The sequence below is a fragment of the Orcinus orca genome, chromosome 20 (genome assembly GCF_937001465.1).
Source record: "Orcinus orca chromosome 20, mOrcOrc1.1, whole genome shotgun sequence".
Lineage (NCBI taxonomy): Eukaryota > Metazoa > Chordata > Mammalia > Artiodactyla > Delphinidae > Orcinus > Orcinus orca.
Window position 1 is genome coordinate 50,217,685 of NC_064578.1, and position 17,306 is coordinate 50,234,990.

Genomic DNA, 17,306 nt, shown 5'->3' on the forward strand with positions numbered 1-17,306 from the left:
ACAGCGAGCAGGGCCGGGCACTCCGGCTGCTCCCTCCTGGGCCCCGTGCTTCATCTGTGCAATGGACACTGCATGGCCTCGGGGCGAGCAGGAGGGATGACAAACACGAAGACGGTCCTTCTGCTCCACCAAGTGGCCCATGGGCGAGTCCCTCGTGATGTCTCTCCAGTCAGCCCTCCTGAGCACACTGTGCCGTCCATAATGGCAGTGACCGGGACCTGATCTCCGTCCCTCTCAGAACCCCCAAGGGGGCAGGGTAGCCACTTTCCACTGACTGGGCAGCAGGTCACCAAAGCCACAGGAGAAACTGGGGCCCTGGAGGCATTCCTGGGGCCTCCCTTACCGCTGTTTCCCCGGGAGTCCAGTGTGAGGAGGGCACTGCCAGCCTCCAGGTCATACAGGACGGTGTCGCCAGAGCGGAAGGAGGCCACAATGTGGGCAGGCTCGGTGCTGGTGAAGGCCACTGAGGTGGGGGTCCCATGATCTGAAGGCGGAGGGGGAGAGAAGGCTGCCTAACGGCCCCGCTCTTCCCTGGGCACGGGGGGCACAGGAGGCGACCCTCCTCTGGGGGCCTCCGTCTGTACGGCTCCTGTGCCACCTGTCAGGGTCCCGCATGCCCCCATGTCCCCCCCACTCACCGCTCGCTGTGGGGAAGGTACAGAGGCAGGTTGGGCTGCTGCTGCTGGGGTCCCAGATGCGGACGGTGCCGTCGGCAGAGCAGGAGGCCAGGCGCTGGGAGGCGGGACTGAAGGCCAGGCCCCACACTGCATCCCTGTGGCCCTCCAGGACGTGGCTCAACACGCTCGGGTCTGGACCCGCCAGAGGGAGAGAAGGGCTGCGTCAGGGCCGCCGGCCCCGGCCCCAGCCCCAGCCGCGACAGCCCTGGAGCACCAGTTCTGCCGAGACGCAGGCACTGAGCTCGAGCTGCCCTTTCGTCTGGCTTCGTCTCCAAATCCTCACGCCTGCTCTGACCGCTAGCTGTTCTGTGAAGCTTTCAGGGCCCTGAAGGCGCCGCAGAGTGGAAGCTCCAGAAGGTGGGGATTTCCTTGTTCCCTGCTGTCCCCGCAGGCCCGCGATAGTGCCTGGCACAAAGCCGCTGCTCGAGATACCTTTTAGGACTTAGTTAAGGGGATGAGGGACAAGGGTGGCTCTGTGGTCCTGGGACCCTTTGCAGCCTGGCCCCTGTGGGTCAGCCCCACCCTCGGTCCCTGCGGTGTTTTCTGCCCAAGAGCACGGCCTTGTCCGGTCTCTCCAAAGCCCTCTGGTCGTTCCCACCATTGCCTCCCTGGTCACTCGAGTCCACACAGGGTGCTCTGGCTGGGTCCTACTGACAGCCGACGTGTGACAACTTGCTTAGCCTAGAGCAGATACTGCCTGGGACTGACCCTTGACCTCTGAAAGGGTGAGACCATTCTTCAGAAAACAGTATACATTCTCTGAGAGGAGACACAGACCTCTAAACTGTGCCATGACAGCCTGTTGTACGGAGCCACGTGTGCGATCAAAAGGGTTATCAGAAGAGGCGTCAGAGGGCAGGGACACGGAACAGATGTTGACAGTCTGGTCACTTCTCCACTTAATCTTAAAGGTGGCCCAAGGATACAGCCAAACTCCCTACAGCCTGGCCCAGCTAGAGTCTCCGTCTCACCTGCTCTACCTGCTCGTCGCTGGCTCCCTCCGCTTGACCACGCAGACGTGGGCAGAGCTGAGCGCAGAGAGCTGCCAAGGCCCACCACGCCTTCGCCCGGGCTGGTCCCCGGCCCCAAAGCTCAACCCCAATCAGCTCCTCTGCGAAACGCTCCCCCACCGCCCCCGCTGCTGCCTCTTCTTGTCCCACCCTCGGGCACGTGCTGAATCGCCCTGGCCCGTGCTTCACCAGACCGGGAGCCCTTGGCAATGCCGACCCCCAGTACCCAGTGTGAAGCCTGGCGGCTGCGGGAACCAAGAGGCCCCGGTGGCAGGTGGGTGGGGGAAAGGAAGGCAGGGGAGGGAGCTGTCCTCACCGTAACCGTCGTACGGGTCCATGTTGAGGTCTGGAATCTTCCAGCTATGGATGCGGGCATCTGCCCCACCGCTGTAACAGTATTCACTGTGGCTGCCCATGGCTACTGCCAACACGGGGCCCCTGGAGGATACCAAGTTGGGTGAAGCGGGGAGATGAAAAACTCCAGGCTCCCCCTCCCCCACGGGACCCTGAAGTGCTCCACTAGCATTTTTCAAGGCTGGCAAAAAGGAATCCAGCATCTGGACCTCTGGTGGTACCATCCAGGCAAGGTGCCTGTCCCAGTCCCCGTGTCTGTTTCCTCCTCCGAAGGCTGTGCTGAGAAGCAGCTACGGGGGCACTGAAAGTCTGCAGAGCGCCAGGAACAAGGTGGGGCGTGTGCAGAGGGTCACGGGACTCCGAGCCCTCCTGCCACCCTGCCTCAGCCCCCAGGACAGCAGTGGGCGGGCCAAGGGCCAGGCTGCCTTTGGGGGCACTTCCCTACCTGTGAGCCCGGAAGGCATGGATAGGTTCCACGTCTAGCGCAGCATTCCTGGGGGGAGACAGAGGAGCTGGATGTCGCTGGGAGCCCCTCATCACCCTGTCCCGGCGCCCAGGTGCCCTCCCCACCCCCCCACCCTGGGGCTGCTGCTCTCACTTCTTGGCCGTGACCGCCTTCTGCAGGTTCCAGAGCTTGAGCGTGCCGTCCTCGGAAGCAGTGAGCAAAGCCGACTGGCTGTGATGGAAAGCCAGGGAGCGGATGCCGTCGTAGTGGGAGCGGAGGGTGAATTTGGGGTTCCAGGTCTTCTTAAAGGCATCCTTGCTGTCAGACAGCTGGGGTGGGGGAGCTGCCTCAGTGTCTGCTCGTCCATCTCAGCTGTCCCGCAGACACCAACCCCCAGCCCCACACGGGGCACCTCACAGACTGGCCTCCAGCCTGGCCCTCTCCCACTTCCTCCTTGCCCGCAGTGTCCCCTCACTCACTCAGCAAGTGCCTGCAGTGTGCAGGGCCTGGGCTGGCTTCTGGGGAGGTAAAGGGGAGCCCAAACCCTGGGGATCTCACCATGAAGAGGGAGCCTGGGGGAGACAATCAGATCGTCTCCACAGCGCAGAGGATTATGAACTGCGAGCAGTGCCACGAATTACAAATGCACTGAGAGGAGGTATGGGGGGCAGCCTGTCCTCCTCTGTGGGGGGTCAGTAAGGCTTTCCTGAGGAACTGACAAGCCATCAGGATGTAGCCAGATAAGGGGAGGGGACAGAGGATGGAAACTGCATGTGCAAAGTCCCTGAGGCAGAGGCAGCAAGGGCGGATCCTGAGCCTGAGAGGAGGGCTGGGATGCAGAAAGCAAGGGAGAGAGCGGCAGGAGATGAGGCCAGGAGGGCTGGCCAGAGCCACAATAGTGGCCCACACTCAGGAATGTGCAGCTCATCCCAAGCAACAGGGGAGCCACAGAAGGGTTTAGAGCAAGGAAATGACACAGCTTCTTCCGGCCACCCCGTGGGGGGGCTCGACTCGGGAAGACAAGAGTGCCTGTAGAGAGAGAGGTGAAGAGGTCCTGAGGGAAGTCTCCCAGGGAGACGTGAGGCAGACCAGACGCTGCGGAGTGGAGATGGGGACAAGCACACAGTGGGGAGAGACTGGGAAGCCGAATCAATAGGCCTCTGAGGGAGAGTCCCAGAGACACCCCACAGGTCCTGGCGGACGATGGTGTCGCTCTCCAGGTGGGGTACCTGGGGAGGGCCACTCGGGAAAGGAGACGAGCAGATTGTCAGTCAAGCCTCAGTGCCCTGCCCCAAGATGAGGTGTACCCCTGATGAACCCCTTCATCTGGGCTCTGTCCCCCAAGGTCACCACTTCTGCCACAGAGGTTTAGGCCTGAGGGTCTACCCCCTCCCATGCACGCTGCCCCGTGGGGATGGGTCTCACCTCGGGGAGAGCAGAGGAGCCCTGCAGCGTGCTCCCTGCTCAAACCCTCCGCTCCAGTCTCGCTTCCCAACACCCCACAGCAGTGTCCTACCCTTGCTGGGATCACTTGAAATCTTGCTAGAAGCTGTGGTAAATGTCCTGCTACAGGAACTTGCTCACACACGCCCGTTTCAGAGATGCCCAGATAGCCAGAGGCCCGGCCACAGATCTCAGGACACTGGCCCTAAGGTCTCCCTTCATTCCAGCCCAACATACCAGATCGGCCTGATTTTTTGTTTTGTGGCTTAAAGTCACCTTCCCTTCCAAAGTCAGCTCAATTCTCACCTCCTGTGCAGACTTTCTTACCCGAATTGCCGCCAGCCCAAAGCCCCCTTCCTCTAATGCTGTATTTTGACTCAGCACCCCCTTCACCCTTGCCTCCTGTCTGCGATGGGTCCTGGACTTGAGGTGCACGGAAGCCCAGGGTGCGAGGGAGCAGCGCCGGGAGAAGGAGCCTGGCAGCATGATTGAAACATAGGCGCCAGAGCCTTTTAGGCCAGAAACCTCGGTGACCCCAGTCAAGTCCCACCGCCTGTCTGTGTCGGCACCTCTGTGAAACAGGGAGCTGGCGAATGAGCTCACATCGTCCTCGTGTGTGAGGGGCTGGGCACAGGTTGGGCACACGGTCAGAACTCAGCCAGTCCCGGCACTGCGTTGACCGACGCCCCGTGGGGGCCTGTGGGGGGTGGGCACCCTGAAAACTTACATCACAGCTGAGGTCGTTGTCGTTGGTGACGGTGAGATCTGCCAAGTCCCCCAGGCTCACCTCCCCGCCCCCGATAGTGTCCATGATGAAAACGTCTGAGGAGAAGCCAAAGGAACCTGGTAGGGGGAGGGGAGGGAGGGTGCAGAGAGGGGCAAGGAGAAAGAGAGAAAGACAGAGAGTGGCAGAGAGAGAGATAAGGAGTGAGAAAGAGAGACAGGGAGAGGACAAGATCAAGAATCACAGCTGGAAAGAAAGAGACAGGGAGAGACAGACAGACAGGGCAGGACAGACAAAAAGAGGGAGACAGAGACAGACAGACGAACTTTTGGGACAGGGAGGCTGCAGACTAGAGGCTGGGCCTCGACCCTGAGGACACAGAAGCCCTGGGCTTAGCTCTGCAGCCTCCCTCTGCCGTGGGCCCTCAGGACTAGGCCAGGGTGGAGGGGCCTCTTACCTTCGTGGGGCCGGGGCTGGGGTGTGCCGGGAGGTGGGCCGGTCACTTTGGGTGGCAGCCCATCCACATCCCGAAGGTCGGCCAAAATTCCCTGGAGTTTGACCCGCCGGGTTTCTGCAGGGACAAGGCACAGGGCAGGAGTTACTGACTGGTTCACTCAGCCACGTGCAGGCGATGCCTTCCCCACCACCGAGAGCTCTCCTGCAGCTGTGGGGAGGCCGGAAAGCCCTGGGCTCCGGGTGGGGATGGCGGACAGGCAGAGGAGACAGACTGAGATGGGACCCTCAATGGGCTACCCTTGCTGGGGCCTCAGTCCCCAGCCATCCTACATGACCCCCGAGGGCCGCGCAGCCGGGAGTCACAGGACAGGAAGCAGCAGCTGCACTGCCCCGTCTGCCTTCTCCACTCCGGGTCTGCATCCTGTCCACCCCGCCCCCTCCGAGGTCCGCCAACAACTGGCTGCTCGAGTGGAGGACTGGAGGCCCTGCTGCAGGAAGAGCCGGGCCTGCCTGTGTCCCCACAGGGGTTTTCCAGGGAAGGAGTGAAGGCCTGGCCATCGTGGTGCAGGCCTCCCGCTCTCCTTGGCCACCCTCCTCTCAGGAAGTGTATCCGTCCGGTGGAGACCCTGGGGCAGGAAGCAGCTGCAGGTGGCTGTGTGTGCCCGCAGTGAGGAAGGTGGGCCAGAAAACCCCCAACTCACCCAGTTCATGGTGGGTCCCCTCTCCGGGGCATCGCCGGGGGTCTGGAGAGCCCTCTCCATCCTCTCCTGAGCCCAGGAAATCAAATTCGTTGATGGCATCCTCTGAGTCATCTTCCTCATCTTCGTCCTCCATTTCAGGAACCAGGGCCTTGGATGGCAGCTGGGACATGGAGACAACCAGGGGTCAGGGGCTCCTGCATGGGCCCAAGCCCACCCAGTCTCCAGGAACAGAGAAACCAAGGCTCCTGGCCTCGGCCCACAGGGTCCGCCCCAGCCCCACACTTTGATGCCGTGCTCCCCCTGCTGGGAGCATTCAGGGCTGCTCCTCACTGGAGGAGCTGCTCCCCCAGCCTGGCTCTGGAGACCCCTTCCGCTCCTGCTGCCTCCAGCAGTGATCCCCGCACAGGGCCCCCCTCCTGGCCTTCACTCAGGCTGTTCCTGCTCCCCCATGCCCCGCCCCCCAGCACAGTACTTCTCATGAAAAAACGTCGGATAATATGACAGCCTGTTTCGGGGGCGAGGGAAGATATATGTGTTTCTATGGGTGTGAGTGGAAGGAGGCACTCAATCAAAGTGAGAACAGATCCACAGGTACAATAGTAGTAATAATGAACACTTACTGGGCCAGCCTCTCTGGGTTACTCAGTGCACTGAATAAGCTTCACATACATGATTTCACAGCCCCATGAATAATTACTATTGTAATTACTATCCCCATATTACAGATAAGGAAAACTGAGACCGAGCAGAGTGAGGCCCCTTGCCCAGGTCACCAGCTCCAAGCCATTCCTTATACACTAAGACGGCTCTGGGGTGCGAGGTTACCTGAGGTTCTCCAAGTCTTCCTTATAATTCTCTACACTGGCTGAATTTTTGTTTTCTTACATAACAAGCAGGAGCTACTTTTAGAATGAGAGAAAACACCCCAATTCCTCCATTTTGAGAAACAGAATGCTGGGCGAGTGAACACTGAGTTTGCTATTTCCCACAGTCGGTCTTAACCAGGAGTGAGAACCAAATCATCCTGTTCTCCTCAATTCACAAGCTTGGACCAAACCCCAGGCTTGTGAACTTAGGAGCAGCACCACACCTGTCTCCCCACACGGACAACTCCGAGATGCAGCCTCACGAAGTGGCATCTTGCGTATGATTCTTTACCCTCTTGTGGCGTAAGCATCACCGTGTTTCACATAAGGTGCCAGCCGGGAGCTGTGTACTTGGCACTTCAAAGGCTGCACTTAAATGGCTTAAGGGAGTTTCAGAATTTTCAAATACAGTTTTGAATCCGAGTTCTGCTTTAAGTGCTTCGGAGACCACTGGTTCCGAACACCACCTCTTCCAGGAAGGCTTCTCCCTCCTAAGTGTTCCCTGCCTGGGCCCAGCCTCAGTCAGACTGTGAATTCCTCGAGGGCAAGGCTGATGCCCCTCCTCGCAGAGGCTCAGCATCCTGAGCTGGGTCTGGAGGGTATGAATTTGGAGCAGCTATGCTCAGGCTCAGGCATCGTGGAGGGCCAGCCTCTGGCCTGTGTGGGAGGAGGGGGATGGGACGTGAGTGCCTTCCTCTTCCGTCCTGGGAGAAGACCCAGGGTCAAGGTTCAGACAGCCTGCCCAGAGAGATAATGGCAGGGGTCAGTCCACGAGAAGGGCCCTATGCAGTTACATCCTGCCATCACTGCCTGGGACTGTTAGTGCCAGGCCCCTGCCAAGCACTGCTAATACTGCTGCCGCCGAGCACCTGGCCTGGCAGCCACCATGCAGCCAAGGGCTTTGTACGCATGAACTCATTTTAACTAATTCCACAAACCAGAGAGAGGTACTAATTTTTTTTTTTTTTTTTTTTTTTTGCCGTACGCGGGCCTCTCACTGTTGTGGCCTCTCCCGTTGCGGAGCACAGGCTCCGGACGCGCAGGCTCAGCGGCCATGGCTCACGGGCACAGCCACTCCACGGCATGTGGGATCTTCCCGGACCGGGACACGAACCCGTGTCCCCTGCATCGGCAGGCGGACTCTCAACCACTGCGCCACCAGGGAAGCCCGACAGGGACTATTAGTCCCTGAGACTGAAGCCAAGACAAAGAGAATCATGTGCCCACAGTTACAGAGCCAGGCCACGGCCACTCTGGGAGTCACGGACAGGTCTTCTGAATCAGGGTCTGGTCACTGAAGGTCTGCTGTGTGGAGACAGAGGGCTTGGGGAAGCATGAGACCCCTACATAATGAGCCACCTGACAGGGCATGTGGGACAGATGCGGTGACTGACGCAAAGGCTGAAGGGAATACGCGATCATTTCTGATGGGAGGAGCGGAGAGGAGTGGGAAGGTTTCCCAGAGGAGGCTGAGGCGAGACCTGCAAAAGGAGTGAAAATCCCAACAGGGGGCAGGAGGGACCAGGCGTTCTGGACCAGGGGAGAAGCTTAGAGACCCCGGACTCAGTGACACCCTGCTTCTCCTGCAACCCCAGTACCAGTGTGCCGGCTCTGTGCATTCCATTCCCCTCAGTGCGTTCACTGAGTGCCTGACCTGCGCGGGACCCTGCGCTGAGCCACGCCGGGGACACTGGACATAGAGCTGAGGCCAGAACAGACCTGACACCAGACAGGGAGGACCCAGAATGGTCCCGGTCAGGATGGGGGAGCCCACAAGAGCCTCCTGACCCTGTGGGGGGAAGGGGAGCAAGGGCGAGTCAGACAAGGATTCCTGGAGGAGGGGGGTGTCTGAGGTGAGTCTGAGGAGGGAGGGCTAGAGCTCGGGTGGGAAGGCCGGATCAAGGCAAGCCCCTGAGGCCGTCTCCCACAGGCTCCCCTTCCTGGCATGTGTCCCTGCATCCACTGTGGCACGTCCCTCTGCCTGTGACTACCTAGAAGCCCGCACTGGCCCCAAGCTCCTCCACGCCGGGACTGGACCTCGGCGTCTCCATGTTCTCACGGCCAGCACAGAGCTTGGACCGTGGAGGCCCACATGGATGTCTACTGGACAGATGAGAGCCGGCCCCGTGTAAGGACGGCCCCGTCAGGATGGCGGGAGCATGGGGCTCTGGCAGTTCAGGAGTGGGGGGAAATGCGGTGGGAGCTGTATCTCCAGGCCAAGCTGAGACGTGGACTCTACCTTGCGGGCAGTGTCCCTGGGCCTCGGTCCTGCCACCAACAGCAGACTGGACACTCACATCCTGTGAAGTCCCCCCTGGAGTCCCCCGACCTGGCTCCAGGCTGAGCCCTGGGCCCGGCCACATTCCCTCAGGGTGCTGGGGAGGGAACAGTAAAAGACTCGCACAGTCCCTGCCTTGTGGAGCGCACAATCTACTGCAGGAGACAGAGGCAGAGTCACACCAAAACATTTCTAAGTCCGACTGTGGCCAGGCTGGCCAGAAGGAGAGCACAGAAGAGAGGGCGTCTCAGAGCTGGCCTAACCTGGAGATTCAGGAAAGGCCTCTCGGGAACATCTGAGCCCAAGGAAGGAGGATGGAGAGAATGACGGGAGTGCAGGTGGAGAAGGGGCCGGCCCTGATAGAACAGACCTAGGCACCTCCCAAGGTACCTGAGGCAATGGCACGGCGGGACAGGAGATGGGGACCCAGGGAAGCGACATGATCAGGACACAGACCAGTCCTCAGAGGCAGCCCCAGAGCACTCACAGAGGCGCTCTGCTCTGCACACACAGCAAGGGCCCCCTTGCAGAAAGGGGGAGGGGCACCCCTTGAGCTCCCGTGCTCACCTTCACGCGCTGCTTCTTGTGCTGCACGCTGTCCAGCTCATCGTCCTCATCGCTGTCCTCATCCTCGCAGCTCTGCAGGAAGGGAATCTGCTCCAGCACTGAGCCACCCAAGCGCTCTTTGCCGTCTTTGCCGGCCGCATTCCTGCCCACGACAGGGGGGGCAGAGGGGGCATTAGTCTTGCCAGGCGACAAAGCTCAGATGGGAGAGCGCCGAGGCTCGGGGGCCAGAGCCTGGACCCAGCTCTCAGGAGTGCCAAGCCCACCCTGACCCCAGAGGAACCTTGACTCGGATCACACGCAGGGCTTCAAGCCCAGCCTCTGCCTGACACACCCCAGCTGGAACCCTCACTGGGACCACAGACCAGGCCCAACCCCGCACTGAGCTCTGACCCTCCCTGAGTCCCAGACTAGCCCCCAACCCTGACGGCACGGCCCTGGCATATGCTGAGTCAGAAGGAGAGCTGGACAACCAAGCGCCACTGACTCAGCAGCTCCCGTTCCCACGGCCGCTCCAACGGCGAGCACAGAGCAGGTGAGTGGCGGGGACAGACCCAGCAAGAAAAAGGAACCGGCCACTCCACGGCCACTCGGGCCCCTCACAGCCTGCACTCTCCCCACTGACAGATGGCGCTCCCCTGTCCACCCCGGCCCGCTGTTTAACGGCTCCGTCGGGATGACAAGTTTTAGTGAAGGAGGTTATTTTCCAAACCTGACTCCAGGGCAGAAAGGAGGGTAGAATTTGAAGTTCAGATAAATGCCAACAGCCTCCTTTTCTGCCACTGGACTGATGCCCCAGAGAGTTCTTGTCAACTGCCCGGGAGGATGGCTGCCACTCCGCCGGGACGCTGCACCCAGGCTCTCCTCCCGCTCACTAGCTGCCTCGGCCTGGCCTCCTCTGCTGGACCGCCCCCAGGGCTCGGTCCTCGGACCTCCTCTCGGCACCATCGACACCCTCTGCCTCAGTGACCGCCGAGTCCCGTGGCTTCCAAACCCACCCGTGTGCTGGTGAACTGGAGGTACGTTTAGGAGTCAAGCGCCCCCACCCCTCGTGCTGGGGGTCAAACAGGCACCTCAAACTCCACTCGTCCTGAACGGCCCCCTTGAAGCCCTCCCACCCTTTGTCTCCTCCATCTGGGTCAGCACTGCTCCCAGCTCTCAGACCACACCCTTCAGTCACCCCTAATTTCTTTTCCTCTCCCCCCACAGGCAGTCCTTTAAATAGTGTCGGCTCAGCCTAAAAACCCACCGAGAAGCGGACCCCTTCTCACCCCTCCACTACTGATGTCCATCATTTCTTACCTGGACATCTGCAGGAATCTCCTACCCGGCCTGCCGGCTCCCAGCCCGACCCTCCGTCAGCCTCTCCGTCTCCAAGCAGACCAAGTATATCAGATGATGTCACACCCCTGCTCGAAACCACTGGCTTCCCACAACCCCAGCCTCCAAGCTCCTTCTGATCTGACTCCTGAGATCTCAGCGCGCCGCAGACCACAGCCCCCACGTGCTCACGCCACTGCAGCCACACCAGCCTCTGCGGCTGCTCCCGAACATTCCAGGCCCTTCCCATCCCGGCACCTTTACACTTGCTGTTCCCTCTGCCTAGAACATTCTCATTCCAGCTGCTTGGGTGGCTTAGCCTCCACTCCATGCAGTTCTCTTCCCAAATGTCACCCCATCCGAAGCAGTACTACTTCTCCCATCACTCTTTCTCACTGCCTTTTACATAGCACCTCACGTCACCACCCATTAAGTTATTTATTTTGACAAATTACAATTACTGATGAGAGAATGAACGAATGAGAGCTCCCTGGGGGCGGAGACCGCATGTTGTGCCCCCCTCACCCCCCGGTCCTGGCATGTGGCCCAGGGGCTGCCTTCAGCAGGGGCTCGGTGTTTCCTGGGGAGCACTCAGGCCTGAGCCTCGGGGGGGCCGGGCCAGCGGGAGCTGTGATGCACAACAGCAGCAAGGCAACGCCAGGGGAGGGGAACCCAGGGGAACCCAAGACAGAGCCTGGACACCGCACAAGGAAGGGACAGAGGAGCCCACGATACACTCCAGGAAGGAAGCGGCCCCCAGAGCATGGCGGACTTCCTCAGGATGCAGAAGGCACACAGGGATGCACCCGCCAGACCCAAGGGCTCACCTCTTGATCTGCTCCTCGATCTGTTTCACCAGCAGCGACTCGCCGCCGCTGAGTCCCCCGGGGCCCGGCGTGGCCCTGGGGCCCCCTTCGCTGGGCTCCATGGCCCCGTTGAGCTCCAACGAGCGGCCCAGTAAAGAGCGCACGCGCTTGGACCGCATGTCCAGGATGGTGTCAGTGTAGCCCACCTCTTCCAGATACCTGCGGGCAGGCAGAACCAGGGCGGGTCAGGCGCCTTGTGGCTTCTTCATACGCTGCGGGGGGCCGATGCAAATTAGGCCAGGCTTTTTGGAGGAGCAACTTCAGACTATACGTCAAAATTTCAAAGAAGCATACCCCTGACCTTACCATTTCCCCTTTGAGACTATTTCCAGTGGAAGCCTTTCTACACGGGCACTGTGCTGTCACAGATGCTCGCGGAGACACTGCACATATGGGTGAACCAAAACGCAGGGGCCAAACTACACGTCCGCTGCTGAGGACTGTGGGAGCAAATGACTGCTGGGACACTATGCACAAGATAAACAGAGCAGAGTGCCAAGGAAAGAGGCCATGATAAACAGTGCAACAAAAGCTGTAAGTTAGGTGTTCCTTACAATTCAAGTGTTTGTGGGAAAAAAAGAATGTGCATATAAGTATAGACCACACACAAACACACATTTTATCACGCCCCTCGCTAGGCCTAGAGAGAAACACACTAAACTTAAGAGCAGTGACCTCTGGAGAGCGAGATTGGGGATATTAATAGGAACTTCTGGCATTTACTCTACTCACTTCTATGAATGAGCATTTATTACTTCTGCAATTACGAGAACTGAAGCCAGCTGGGACTGGTCTAAAAGCTGAAAATATCTGTGGCTTCAAAAGACTGGAGACAAAGAGTCCCATGCTGGTCCTCAGGAGGCGCCTCCAGAGCCTCTTCTGTTGAGCCTGACCCTGTCCCTTTGGGAACATCAGACAGTGCCTGCCTCAGCCTGCTGTCTGGCCTGCTATCTCATCTCGGGTGCCTGTGTGTGTCCAACGCTTCCCCTCCCCACCAGTGGAGGGGCAGGAAAGTGTGGTGCGGAAGGAGTTGGGCTCTGGGGACAGGCTGCCCGAGATCACACTCAGACCCCCCGCTGATTAGCTGCGGCCTTCCATAAACAGACACCCTCTCTGCCCCTTGGTTTTTTCCTCTGTGAAAATGAGGGGGATGCTAGCAGTTGCACTACACGGGGGTTTATGTGAGGAATCCTTGGGTGCAAAGCGTTTAGCGCGGTGTCAGGCTCATAACAGGTCCCTGGCAAGCGTCGCCTGTGATGATCTTTCTGTTGTCACTGTTTGCACACCCTTTAAGCTAGCAATTGCACTCCCAGATATTCAGCTTAAGGAAATCAAGGATATGGACAAATAACTTCCTGGTGTTTGTCACACTGTCTACTGAAAAAAACACCTTCAACGAAATACACAAGAAGAGACTGGCCATAGGAAGTCATGATTATCCACGTGACAGACTACTATGCAGGCCTTGAAATGATGCAACATAAGTAATTTAGTGGGAAGATGTTCACAACGCTTAGCAAAAGCAATGCATTATGAAACACTGCGAAGGGGGAGCCCCGGCTTTTATAAAACACACACACACACACACACACACACACACAGGCACAAATACATATCCACGGAAGAGAAAACATATGTGCCAAAATGTTTACAGGGGCATGAAATTCCTTGGGTGGTGGAATTATGAGTGATTTTTATCCTTTTCTTTCTGTTTCCCTATGTTTCCCTAGTTTTCTAAAACACACACATCTCTTTAATAAAAAACAATTTAACATTACCCAAGGCACAGAGGCACTTGGGGTCGCTTTCCACACGTGCCTCCTGCAGGGAGTCTTCCCTTGCTCTCCCCAACGGGGTGACAGCTGTGGCCAGCAGGGATCCTGACAGCTCAGGGTCCCCAGGGGGACAGGAAGGACTGTGGAGTCTTCGGGCTTATCTCCCAAGCCAAACATGTGTTCTCGCCCCCCAGCCTCCACCCTGCCCTCCACACACTCACTGTCGGAGAAGCTGCCGCCCCTCTTTCCACACCAGCGGGCTGTTCTCCAGGGTGACCGACTCCACCGGGCCATTGGAGACTGGAGGGTGGAGAGAAGGGAGGTGGGCTGTCTTGGTCAGGGCACCACCACACACCCATCACCTCCTCCATCGTCCTTGGAGCCCCTTCCTGAGAGCGTCTGAAGCCTCCCTCTGCCCCTGTGCTCCTCCTCTCTAGTCTCTGGGTCACTTCCCCAACCATTCCCAGACTATCCTCAGACTCTGCTTATGTTATTTTCCCACACGGGAAATGGGCTCAGTTCTGAGTGAACGGGCAGACTCGACCGCGTCCCAGCCTGGCTCTGCCGCTTCCCGGCTGTGTGGCCTTGAGCAGGTTAGTTTACCTGAGCCTCAGTTTCCTCTTCTGAGAAACGAAGTTAATAATCTCAGCACCTACCTCTTGGGATTGTTGTGAGGATTAAGTGAGACAATGTTTGTTTTATTCATCAAATATTTATCGGGCATCTACTATGTGCCCGGCTAGGTGCCTGGACTACATCAGTCGACAAAAACCCCTGCCCTGGTGGAACTCACACTCTGGTCGGAGGAGTCTGACATGAAGAACAATGATCACTGTCAGCCTGGCCTCGAAGGCCCCGACCCCGTGAACACACCACTCTTTCAGGTCTCCGTGCTCCACTACACTCCTCCCTCTACCTGGAGTGCCTTCCCTACTTCCCTGACGATGAACTGATGCCTCCTTCCAGGAGCGCAGATGGTCGGGCCTTGTGTGTCTGTCTACCTCACACAGGGACAGCAGGCAAGACTCCCAGCCTTCTTCACCCCCGTCCCCACTCCCCCGAGCGCCCAGCACAGGACCTGGCAGAGCAGCCTACGGGGGAGGGACACTGAGACCCAACCCCTCCCCACCCCGGCCGAGCCTGCTTTCTGTGGAGCACGGTAAGAGAGACATGGCCCATCTCAGCTTTCCTCTGTCACATTCGGTTTTGTTGGGAGGGGGCAAGAGGGGAGGATCGGGGGTGGGTACCTTGTTCCGACAGTTCTGGTTTCTTCTCCCCCTGGTTCAGGTCTGTCCCGAATTTCAATTTATGATATTTGGCCCTAAAAGATCAAGTGAATAACCAGTGAGAGACGCGGAAGAGTAGACAGGGCCAGCCCCCACCTCAGGAATCCCAGATCCCAGATCCTCTCTAATCAGCTCTCCTCCCTCTGAAGCTGAGCTGCCCGATTATGAAGCAGCCCGGGCGGAGGAGGCATCACGGATGGCACTGTGAAGAGCCCACTCTTTGGAGTCAGGCAAACTGGGTTGCTATCCCAGCTCCAGAGTCCTTGAAGAAGTCCTCACCCTCCGGAAGCCTCACCTGTACCCATTAGGCCACTGGAAGGGATAAATGAGACAATGAATATATGGTGTTTGGCATGCAGCGGGCCGCCACCACCATTATGAATACTGTTATCAGTTGTTTACCCCGAATCCCACCCACTATTTCCTGTTCTGTCGCCCTCTCCTGGAACCATGCAGGACTGGGTGATGGGGAAGAGAACGCTTGACCCCAAAGGCTTGATCCCTGAAGGCAGGACGGGGGACAGCTGGGCTCACCTTTCCTGCTTCAGTGCATATTCTAACATCTTGATCCGCCGCACCAGGTCTGTCTTGAGATTCTCTTGCCCCTTCCTTTCTCCCTGGAGGAAGGCCACCTGAGCCTGCGGTGGGGAGAGAGGGAGACAGGAAGGCAGCAGGGCTCAGGCTCACTGACATGTGTCACTCACTCAGGGACAATCAGCTCCAGCCCTGCCCCCACAGCAACACACAGCAGCCACTTCTTCAGGCGTGAAGACCCTGAGCCAGGGTTCCATGGAGCAGTGAAAGGGCGGCTGGATCTGTCTCCATGTCACCCGCAATGAAACAACTGAAGAGAAGCCCTTGACCCCTGAAATTAAATAGGGACAGCCTGGGCCTAACTTGGTCCCCACCTCTGGGGAAGAGGTGGGCCAGGGAGGTATTAACAGCCCTGGGCGCCTCCTCTCCCCACTCAGGCAGGTGCTGTCCCTAAGGTTGCTGGTGGAGGTGGTGTGCCACTACTCCTACCAGAGCATCTGTCTCTGGGAGGCGTGGGAAGCTACTTCTGGCGTTTAGGGACAAGAGTGGGCGGCTCGGCTCAGCTCCCGCTGCAGCGCGAAAGCTTCCCCACCCGACCCCCACGGTGGGGACCAACCTTTCCACTGGAGTCTGCCCAGGGTGAGGGAGACGTGCCACAGCCACGACCCAGGGCCCCTGCCAACCACTTCACACTGGCTGCTGGCATGGGCTGCCCCAGTCTGCTCTGGTCTGTCAACAGGTCTTTTGGAGACACTGGGTCAACGGCCTTCGAGGCGGGATCTTGGCCCCTGACCAGGTTCCGGAAGCCCAGTGCCAAAGCCCTGAGCGCAGGGCTCCTCCCTGGCTTCTCCCCAAGGCTCCTCTGTTCCAGGCTAGGACCGCCTGAGCTCCAGGCTTGGCTCGGCCACTTACTCGCTGCATGATCTTAGGCAGGTCACTGGCCCTCTCTGAGGCTCTGTTTCCCCTCACGTGTTAAGTTCTTCTCAGTCCAAAGCCTGGCACAGAAGAAAGGCTAACAAATGCCAGCCCCTACCTCTTATTATTTTTATTCTCCCTGCCTGTTCTTCTGGAGTCTTGAAATGGGCCCAGTTCTTTGAGAGAGCTAGGATCCCTCTGAGACCTAAGGCCCATCGGGCAGAGCTGGCTGTGGCTTACAGGCCTCCTGCCCCACAGGCAGCTGCATCTTCCTGAAGCCAATCCTCACGCATCAAATGCTTATTGAAGAACTTCAGCAGCTCCCCCAGAAGCCCCCAGTCGCCCCAGACACCTTTTCCAGGCGGTGAACGTTCCCAAAGCCTCGCGTTCAAGGACTGTCCATTGTTGGCGGCCTCTCAGACGCCCATGAACACGCCTCTTCCTCGCCTTGGGGCTCAAAGGACCCTGACCTATCTGCCCCCAGCACTTGGAGCACAGCACAGCCCTGTGCCCACAGGCCTCCTATCACCCGTCCTGCTCCAGGGACCAGGTCTCTCCCACAGGTTAGTAGAGAACCAAATGTGCGCCGGCGGCCAGGGAAACAGGCACACTCAGACACCACTGGTGGCGCCATGAACTGACAAACCCTTCCGGGCGGGCAATCTGGCTATATCCACAAACGTGTTAAATGCACATGCCTTTCGTCCTAGCAGTTCCACTTCTAAGGAATTTACCCCACAGGCATAACTGCAATGGTAGACTGCCTTTTGAAGAAATAAACAGGCATATATGTATACTAGTGTATGACAAAAGTATCATTCATTCATTTACTCACTCCACAAATGTTTATTGAGTCCCAACTACGTATCAGATACAGTTGTGGACAGAGGATACAGCACTGAACAATGTGAGGTTTATATTTTAGAGGATGTGGGAAAAACAACGAACAAATAAATACACGTCACAGGTACGCTATGGAAAAGAAACCTCACCTGTCCATTGAGAGAAAGGGACTCCCCCCAATACTTTTTTTCTTTCTACACTTTAAATCAACATATATGTACATAAACACCTAAGGCCAGACAGGCGGAC

General features: G+C 58.3%; 1 protein-coding gene across 6 annotated transcripts in view; it reads right to left on the minus strand.

The window, feature by feature from the left end:
* The window catches only part of STRN4 (striatin 4), a 32,845-nt gene that overhangs the window by 10,285 nt on the left and 5,254 nt on the right, over nt 1-17,306 (minus strand). For 3 of the 6 annotated variants that reach the window (XR_004483893.2, XR_001119797.3, XM_004271131.4), the window contains exons 2-14: nt 15,300-15,403; nt 14,727-14,800; nt 13,701-13,779; nt 11,666-11,863; nt 9,522-9,663; nt 5,811-5,970; nt 5,111-5,224; nt 4,657-4,772; nt 2,640-2,815; nt 2,487-2,534; nt 2,004-2,125; nt 639-809; nt 344-484 (exon numbers count right to left, since the gene is read on the minus strand). Coding sequence is in view for 1 of the 6 variants with exons in the window: in XM_004271131.4 (XP_004271179.1) it covers nt 344-484; nt 639-809; nt 2,004-2,125; nt 2,487-2,534; nt 2,640-2,815; nt 4,657-4,772; nt 5,111-5,224; nt 5,811-5,970; nt 9,522-9,663; nt 11,666-11,863; nt 13,701-13,779; nt 14,727-14,800; nt 15,300-15,403 (1,645 nt within the window). In the remaining 5 variants the exon portion in view is untranslated. Of the gene's footprint in view, nt 1-343; nt 485-638; nt 810-2,003; nt 2,126-2,486; nt 2,535-2,639; nt 2,816-4,656; nt 4,773-5,110; nt 5,225-5,810; nt 5,971-9,521; nt 9,664-11,665; nt 11,864-13,700; nt 13,780-14,726; nt 14,801-15,060; nt 15,078-15,299; nt 15,404-16,211; nt 16,236-17,306 lie in introns of those variants that run through there. The other 3 variants (XR_007474090.1, XR_004483894.2, XR_001119798.3) reach the window with 3 other exon arrangements.